The following is a 9810-nucleotide window of genomic DNA, read 5'->3' as shown; positions in this document are numbered from 1 at the left end:
CTATTTGTGGTCTCAGGATTAGTAGAGTTGTCTTGGCTATTGCTGGTCTTTGTCTTGTTACATTTCGGAAGCTGATTGGTCTCACCGGTCTGTTGTTCCTTGATGGGTACTTTGTATAAATCATCCTCTTTGATTCTCTTTCCTGATTGTTGAGCTCCATTTGTATCTTTGGTGTCATTATCTCTTCCCTCAGTTGAGGGTTTTCTTGGTGTAATTGTTACATTTTAGACTGAATTTCTAGGATAGATCTGTGGGGGTATTTTTAGTGTTTTTAGCTCTTCTCTCAGCTTCTCATTTACATTTTCTCACTTGTTTTTGAAGTTTTTCTTTTAATTGAACAAAGTCTCTCCCTAGTAGAGATTAAGCTTGTAATGTTTGGATCCTTAGATGTACTTTCTGAACGAACCTGCAAATCGAATCCAAGCATTCTGGTTATCAACTCATACTCCCACCAGGCATGGATTGAGCAGGTGAACTCCATAATAATACATGAAAACCTAACTTCTCCTAGGAGACTTATGGCTCTCTGGGAGAACTGGCTGGATACTCCGGTACTCACTCCCCATACTTCATTTGTCATAGGTTTTTATAGGTTTAACTTTTTTAGGCCCCTAAAAATGGACCCGGCCAACTGTACCCTACTAAATGGTGACTACATTGGAGGCCGATACTTGGTGTATGATCCTGTAGACACAGGCCTACTTGAACGGTGTCAGCTCTCTATGTCTGTACTGGAGAGAGTTACTTGCCATGTACAGGTGAATTGTTCTACGTTGCTTCTTATTTCTCTTTTCATTTGTTTATAGAAAGTAAAAGTGACACCAGAGACAAAGCAAGTTATTGTTCTGTATGATCTGTAACATTGCCTCAACTGCTTATACATGAGAATGTATGACTCCATTGTCTGGGCTGGATGTTGGATATACTGTGTGCACTTAAAAACTTAAATAATACAATTTAGTTTAATTAAAAAAATATATTATATGTGTATATATATATATATATACAGTGTATATACAAATGATGATGCACATATGCTTTCTATATATATAACACAGGTGTCAAACACCTGTATCCAGATCCTGCCCTCTAAGTTATTCCATGTAGCCCTTGCACCTCTCCTGCAGGTACCCCCTTGTCTCCTCCCCCACCTTGTCTCAGCAGTCGGCAGCAGAGAAGAGAATGGAACTCCTCTGCCAAATCCTGCACTTCTCAGTGCAGCTGCATCATCCCCTCATCCTCACCTCCCTTAGTCTCAGCATTCAGCAGACTCTGGTAATTGACTCAACTTCTCCTCTGGTCCTCCTCCAGACCCTGCACTTTCTGCTTTCCCGCTCTGCCTCCAAAGGAGGTGCACGGTGATGTTAGGATGGGTGTGGGGTTCTTGGCATCTGATGTAATGGGAGGGTGAGGTGCTCTGGAGATCTAGTCTTACAGTTACAACTGGTCCTTTGAGGACAACCATAATACTGACACAGCCTGCGATGATATATAAGATATATTTAATAATGATCATTAAAAATAAAAACCAACTTTAGCCCTTTTATATAGAATTCTGTTTTTTATTTTTTTTGTACAGGTGGATTGATGAGCCACGTTTTTGGTCATGCTGGTCTTCGTGAATACAACTCAGTCACATGGGAAACCAAACATCTGGGTGTTGTAATTGACTGAAAGTTTTTATTGCAGTTCACTGGAGGAGTCACACAGGACACAAGTCATATCCGTGTTCTAAGTGTCATAAGTGCTTTGGGTCCTCTTCAACACTGATCCAACCTCAGAGGACAACATGAGAAAAGTCATTTCAGTGTTCTGGAAGTGACAATTGCTTTACAGTAAAGTCCAACCCATGTATACATAAGAGGAGTCATTTCAAGCTATTTCTTGTTTGGAACGTGACAAAGATTTTCCAATGGAGGCAAAACATATCACACACCAGAAGGTTCACACTGGAGAGAAGCCATATCAGTGTTCTGAATGTGACAAAGCTTTTACATGGAAGTCACATCTTATCATACACCAGAGGATTCACACTGGAGAGAAGTCATATCAGTGTTCTGAATGTGACAAAGCTTTTACACGGAAGTCACATCTTATCAGACACCAGAGGATTCACACTGGAGAGAAGTCATATCAGTGTTCTGAATGTGACAAAGCTTTTACACGGAAGTCACATCTTATCACACACCAGAGGATTCACACTGGAGAGAAGCCATATCAGTGTTCTGAGTGTGACAAAGCTTTTACACACAAGTCAGATCTTATCAGACACCAGAGGAGGCACACTGGAGAGAAGTCATATCAGTGTTCTGAATGTGACAAAACATTTACACAGAAGTCAAGTCTTAACACACACCAGAGGATTCACACTGGAGAGAAGTCATATCAGTGTTCTGAATGTGACAAAGCTTTTGCACATAAGTCAGATGTTATCAGGCACCAGAGGATGCACACTGGAGAGAAGCCATATCAATGTTCTGAATGTGACAAAGCTTTTTTAACCAAGAAAGAGCTTATCATGCACCAGAGGGTTCACACTGGAGAGAAGTCATATCAGTGTTCTGAATGTGACAAAGCTTTTACACATAAGTCAGATCTTATCAGACACCAGAGGATGCACACTGGAGAGAAGTCATATCAGTGTTCTGAATGTGACAAAGCTTTTTTAACCAAGAAAGAGCTTATCATACACCAGAGGGTTCACACTGGGGAGAAGTCATATCAGTGTTCTGAATGTGACAAAGCTTTTACATGGAAGTCATATCTTATCACACACCAGAGGATTCACACTGGAGAGAAGCCATATCAGTGTTCTGAATGTGACAAAGCTTTTACATGGAAGTCATATCTTATCATACACCAGAGGATCCACACTGGAGAGAAACCACATCAGTGTTCTGAATGTGATAAAACTTTTACACAGAAGTCAGTTCTCATAGCACACCAGAGGGTCCACACTGGAGAGAAGCCATATCAATGTTCAGAATGTGACAAAGCTTTTACAGGTAATGCCGGGCTAATCTATCACCAGAGGATTCACAAGCTTGAGCTGCATAAAGGAAACTCCAGAAGAAGGGGCAATATTAAAGAAGTCACAGTTGTCCCATTAGGCTCACAGGCCCAATGTCTTCACACAAACTAAGGAAGACATGATGCTACTTAAAAAAAAAACTTTGAACAAACAGGACTCTAATGATCGGATTCATTGGGTTTAGTGATTATGTCAATCAGAAACACACCTAGAAGGCCTGTGAATATTTTACCTTTGGACATTTCTTCAGACAAGCAGCAATGACTGAACTGTATTCCTCATCATTCTCATCTTCATCCTTTTTTATGGAGCATTGACTGAACATGTAATGCATTTTCATCATTCACTAACTGAGCTATGTTCCCACGTGTTTTCTTCATTGCCAGAATCTGACCAACCAATACATGAGCAACATTGCCTCAGTACCAGAGTCTAGGATGGGGTCCAATGGCTTCTTGCCAAGCCTCTGAAACCTCATTAGGAGAGTCCATTCCAGGTTCTTTTGAGAATTGATACATCATAACTAGGCTTGAGGGCTCCAGCTAAGCCCACCTTGTCCCCACCTCCTATTACATGTTCCACCTCCTCTCCCATGATCAATGCCTCCTTTCCATGTTCCATCTCCTCTCATGGATGACATCTTTCCAGGCAGGTCTGTAGCTGAGATACCAGCCAGATAGAGGTCTCTGTTTGGTTAGAGAGTAACTTCTTAAGCTGCTGGAGGCCTTCCAACACGGAGTTAATGCTGTTTTAGGGGATGTATTCAACAGTATCACCTAATCCCAGCTGGCCACTTATGTTTCATCTGGTTTTCTCAAAAGGGATTCTATCAGGTGAAGATTGGATGTCCTTATTATCTTTTTTTTTCTGTCCAGCTATTGCTCATCTCCATAAACTATTCACACGGTACAACTGCAAGAGATCTGAACTTACAAAGTGCTAAGTGTGCGGTCATATTCCTACCACTTCTTCTGGGAGACTGAAATTCCTCTTATTGGGGAAACACCATATAACACTGCTGGGGGTGCTTACAACTGTCATCTTCCATTCATATGGGGGGTTGAACCTTATAGAAATCCTGTTGCTGTAACTGCTGCAGAAGCGTTAGCTGAAGTTGGACTTTACTTGTTGTGTGTCTTACTTCTAATCTATCTAAGACTTCCCTGTACAGGGTGACAACGCTGCTGTGTAATGTTCCTGCAGACTGATCAGGGTTGTCACCCTGTTACAGAAGGTGGGAAATAACAGATCTACAGACAGGACCAACAGCTGATACAACTATGTTGCAGAGGGAACTCTGGGAATGCTAATGACAGATTGCATTACACATTCAGTTAGCAGACTTCCTGCTGTTGGTCTTCTGTTTGAATTGTGTTCTGATATTTACTGTCCTGCTGTAAAAGGTGTAAATGATTGCCCACATGTTTCCTGTATAGCAGGGACTACAAACTCATATCAGGAATATTAGGATGGGTACTTACCCAAGGGGATCACCTTTTTGGATTTGGAAGAAACATTTCACATGGTTTCTGAAATTCCATTAATGACACCGACAAGGGGAGTCTCACTTACTTCACTAACAATAGGAGAGCCAATCACAGGCCAGTAACATTTCATGGTTTCTCAATAGAAACAATTGAGTACTGTCTGTGATACTTATTTATTTATTTGCACTAACATACAATTTTGAGGACAAGCTTTCGGGGAATGTCTCCTTCTTCAAGGTCTAAGCAGTACTACTCACAAAGTTAGCAGAATGTTAGAAGAGATGAAAGAAAAAAAAAAGGAGGCTAGAGATAAGATGCAGTCAAAGCGAGGGGGGAGGGGGGGATACTACACTCACACAGAGGGGGTCAAGCTACAGCTAATAGTCATAAAGCTGTTGGATAATGAGTGAGGAATCCCATGTCCAAGTTAAGGCCCTTATCTCTGGTGTCAAATAGAATTATCATTCTTAGTTCAAAAGTTTTTCTTTCCGGGATGGATTTGAAATTTCCTTTAAGTACTAAAACATTGAGGTCTCCCATTGTGTGGTCTGGTTGGGTGAAATGGTGTCCTACAGGTGTGCAGAGGTCATCTTCTTTATGTTCTTTGATGGTATTTCTGCAAATTCATCCGTGTTTGCACCTCCTGTCCTGTTTCACCAACATAGGATCCTTTGCTGCATTTTCTGCACTGGATAAGGTACACAACATGACTGGAGGTGCAGCTGTATGATCCGGAGATATTGAAGATCCCTTTTGAGTGTCTGACACTTTTTGATGGATTGATTTGGTTGCACAGTTTGCAGCGTTTCTTATTGCAGGGTTTGCTTTCATTATTTGTGACATCATCATCAGAAGGAAGTTTCCTACTGATTACTTTATTTCTGATGATGGGGGGTTGGGGAAGTTGCAAACAAGGATGAATTTGCACAGACATACCATCAGGGAACATAAAGAAGATGACCTCTGCACACCTGTAGGACACCATTTCAGTCAGGCGATGGTCCTGGTGGTCATGGTCTTGTTCTCCTTCAGGTCCTCTCACCTTGTACATGGTGACATGGTCTTGTTGTGTGGGAATGAGCAGGAGGGGCTCGGGGTTCTCTTGTACCCAATCAGCTTGTTGTGGATGAAAGATGAAAGTGTCTTCTGGGAATTTACAGGGATTTGGATGTTTAGAGTGTTACAAAAGTGGGCGTGGCTTGTGTTAATGAGGGGTGTGTCATATGTTAGTCAGTTTTTTAGAATAGATTATATAAATGGTGTAAATAGATCAACAATTTATCTCTTTTCTTCTGTTGTTAAAGTGTCACATTTAATAAAGTTGAATTATAATTTCATCGCACAATACCGTGGTCTGGGTTCTTCTACAACACATCCCCCCAAAAATGTCCTCTTCCAGTTATAGGGGTCTGGTGGAATGGGACACCAGCTGATGGTATCTCTTAGGCCCCTTGTACATGGGGGGTCCAGCCCCTGTGGGTGCAATGCTGGCATTATAATACACCTGGTAGGCACAGGTACAGCGTCCAGCCCCGCTGCCTGCAGCCTGTCAAAGTCTACACTACAGCTGGACGGGGCTCAATGCTGCATCACGTTTACCTCGTGTTTAGGGAGCTCCATGTTCAGGGAGAAATGACCGCCATCCTGATCAGACAAAGCATAAAGAAGATGTAGTCCGGTGCAGTCTGCTTCTTCTACTGTAGGGGGCACCCAACCAGGGGGACATCCCAGCCTGGGGAGGAAGTCGGGGACACTTGGTTTCTCTGTGGTTTCCCGGTTCCTGGAGACTGTGTGGAATGAAGGGGTCCATGGAGTCCTGGAGACATTTTTAATTTTTTGGTTTACATGTTTTAAAAACCATTTATACCTTAAAATTACTGAAAACCCCCAAATATTATATATATTTCTTCACAACAGCAGACACACTAGAGGATAAATTGTTAGTAGTTCTGATTAGAGATGAGCGAATTATTCAAAAATTCGATTCGGCTGATTTGCCGAATTCGCGGAATAAATTCGATTCGAGGCGAATATATTCGCTGCAAATTTAACTTATAAAAAGGGTGTTTCTAGGCTTCAGAGAGCCTTTATATTAGTGCAGAACACTGTACCTTTAATTTAAATGCCCTTGGAGTCTGCTGGGGAAGAGAAATAATACTGTCAGTCAGTATGACATGCAGATGAGTGCCGTCGATCTTAGAATCACCGCACACTTCACTCATTTGGGCAGTCACGGGGCCAAAACCAGAGTGTGGAGCCACAGTGTGGCGGTGGAGGCAGCAGCAATGGGAGGCCATACAGCACCCTATGACAAAATGGAACCCAGCAGGAGTGTGAGGAGACCTGAAAGTGGCACATGGCAGAGTGTGGCGATGGAGACAGCAGCAATGGGAGGCCGTACAGGGACCCATGACACACTCTGGACCTGGCAGCAGCATGAGGAGGCGGTACAGGGGCCCATGGCAGAGTGGCGGAGCGTAAGCAGCTAAAATTGAAGGCCATACAGAGGCCTATGTTAAAAAGTCCCCCCAGCAGCAGCGTGGGGAGACGACTATCAAGAGTCCAATGGCAGAGTGGCGGAGCAGAAGCAGCTTCAATTGAAGGCCATACACAGGCCTAGGTTAAAAAGCGGAAGCCGCCAGCAGCGTGAGCAGACGACAGAGACACATGGCGCAGGGTGGCAGTGGATGCAGCAGTATTCGGAAGCCAAACACAGGCCTCGGTTAAAAAGCGGAAGCCGTCAGCAGCGTGAGCAGACGACAGAGGCACATGGCGCAGGGTGGCGGTGGAGGCAGCAGCAATGGAAGGCCTTACAGCACCCTATCACAAAATGGAACCCACCAACAGTGTAAGGAGACCTGAAAGTGGCACATGGCGCAGGGTGGCGGTGGAGGCAGCAGTATTCGGAAGCCATACAGAGGACTAGGTTAAAAAGCGGAAGCCGTCAGCAGCGTGAGCAGACGACAGAGGCACATGGCGCAGGGTGGCGGTGGAGGCAGCAGTATTCGGAAGCCATACACAGGCCTAGGTTAAAAAGCGGAAGCCGTCAGCAGCGTGAGCAGACGACAGAGGCACATGGCGCAGGGTGGCGGTGGATGCAGCAGTATTCGGAAGCCAAACACAGGCCTCGGTTAAAAAGCGGAAGCCGTCAGCAGCGTGAGCAGACGACAGAGGCACATGGCGCAGGGTGGCGGTGGAGGCAGCAGTATTCGGAAGCCATACACAGGCCTAGGTTAAAAAGCGGAAGCCGTCAGCAGCATGAGCAGACGACAGAGACACATGGCGCAGGGTGGCGGTGGATGCAGCAGTATTCGGAAGCCAAACACAGGCCTCGGTTAAAAAGCGGAAGCCGTCAGCAGCGTGAGCAGACGACAGAGGCACATGGCGCAGGGTGGCGGTGGAGGCAGCAGCAATGGAAGGCCATACAGCACCCTATCACAAAATGGAACCCACCAACAGTGTAAGGAGACCTGAAAGAGGCACATGGCAGAGTCTGGCGATGAAGTCAGCAGCAATGGGAGGCCGTACAGGGACCCATGACACACTCTGGACCTGGCAGCAGCAAGAGGAGGCGGTACAGGGGCCCATGGCAGAGTGGCGAAGCGTAAGCAGCTTAAATTGAAGGCCATACAGAGGCCTATGTTAAAAATAATAACATGTTTGGGGCATGATTCATGGCGGATTTAGTCAGTTGTGTCAGGAACTGGTGGTTTGAAATCCAGACTAATCCACGCCTGATTCATTTTCACAAACGTGAGTCTCTCCACACTTTGGGTGGACAGTCGTGTCCTCCGCGGAGTTACAATACCTCCTGCCGCACTAAACACGCGCTCCGATGCCACGCTACTGGCCGGGCATGACAGCCTTTCAAGGGCAAATTCAGCTAGTTGGGGCCAAAGGTCAAGTTTCGTTGCCCAGTAGTCAAGGGGATTGTCTACCTCGGTTGGCAGGGTGCTGTCCAAGTAGGCCCAAGCCTGTTGTTTGAGGTCCTGCTCCAGGTCCACCTGATGCTGCTGCTGCTGCGGCTGGTTAGTAGTTTCCTCACTGCGCTGGTGAAGAAAGCTACTCATCATCGACTGCAGACTGAGGCAGCCGCTGCTGGTGGAGCTGCCACTGCTCCTACCACCCCACCCCTCCCCTGCTGCCATGGCAGCGGAACGCGAGCGCACAGGGCCCACAGTGTCTGAGGATGGACGTTGGTGCAGAAAGGCAGAGACCAATTGACTACATAGGTGGTTTTTATAGTACTTTATTTTGGCCTCCCTCTCAGCAGGTGTGAAAAAGGCCACCATTTTTGAACGGTAGCGAGGGTCCAACAAGGTGGACAGCCAAAAGTCATCCCTCTGTCTGATGGTTATTATTCGGCTGTCGCTACGCAAGCAACCGAGCATGCTATGGGCCATTTGTGCCAAGGAATGCGAGGGACTCCTTGCCTCCATCTCCACAGCATACTGCCATGGTGCGTCTGGGTCCTCTGTCTCCTCCTCCTCCTCTACCAGATGCTCCTGCTCCTCCACTCCTGTCCGCTGAGTGGAAAAACCACCCATTTCACTCAATAATTCCTGAGCACCAATGTCCTCCTCTACCTCCTCCTCTTCTTCCTGTCCTGGCCCCACAGGGGTCATGTGGCGTTGAGATCTGTGCGCCATGTCTACCGCACCCTGACCAGCCATTGTTAACAGCATTTGTTCCAGGACGTGCAACAGAGGAATGACGTCGTTCATCCCATAGTCCTGCCGACTCACGAATAGCGTGGCCTCCTCAAAGGGCCTGAGCAAGCGGCAGGTGTCACGCATGAGCTGCCAATGGCTGACATCGAAGTTACACAGGGGAGTACCTTTATCCGCTTGTAACATCAGGAAATCGGTGATGGCCTTTCGCTGCTCGTAAAGGCGGTCTAACATATGTAGGGTTGAATTCCACCTTGTTGCAACGTCGCAGATCAGGCGATGCTGTGGAATTCCGTTCTGCCGCTGCAGCTCAAGGAGGGTGTGCTTTGCGGTGTAGGAATGGCTGAAATGCATGCAAAGTTTACGTGACATTTTAAGGATGTCTTGCAGTGGGATGGTGGATTTTAGGAACCGCTTGACAACCAGATTGAACACGTGAGCCATGCATGGCGCATGGCACAACCTTCCTTGACGCAGAGCAGACACCATGTTCTTTCCGTTGTCGGTCAACATGGTTCCGATTTTCAGTTTGCGCGGAGACAGCCATCTGTCGATTTCTCTGTTCATTACACTCAGAAGTTCCTCCCCTGTGTGACTACGTTCGCCAAGGCATACCAGGTGC

At 46.0% G+C, this 9810-nt stretch overlaps 1 protein-coding gene across 1 annotated transcript in view; it reads left to right on the top strand.

Moving 5' to 3' along the window:
• Positions 1–1912: 1912 nt before the first annotated feature.
• Positions 1913–9810, top strand: part of LOC149461961 (uncharacterized) — a 71396-nt gene continuing 63498 nt past the window's right edge. The window contains exon 1 of the mRNA XM_089677685.1: positions 1913–3005. Coding sequence (XP_089533811.1) covers positions 1913–3005 — 1093 coding nt within the window. The remainder of the gene's footprint in view (positions 3006–9810) is intronic.

Source organism: Staurois parvus, unplaced genomic scaffold, assembly GCF_062004578.1.
Source record: "Staurois parvus isolate SC_StPar_1 unplaced genomic scaffold, SC_StPar_1.0 ptg000191l, whole genome shotgun sequence".
In the NCBI taxonomy this organism is placed as follows: Eukaryota; Metazoa; Chordata; class Amphibia; order Anura; family Ranidae; genus Staurois; species Staurois parvus.
This window is presented reverse-complemented; position numbering and strand designations above follow the sequence as displayed.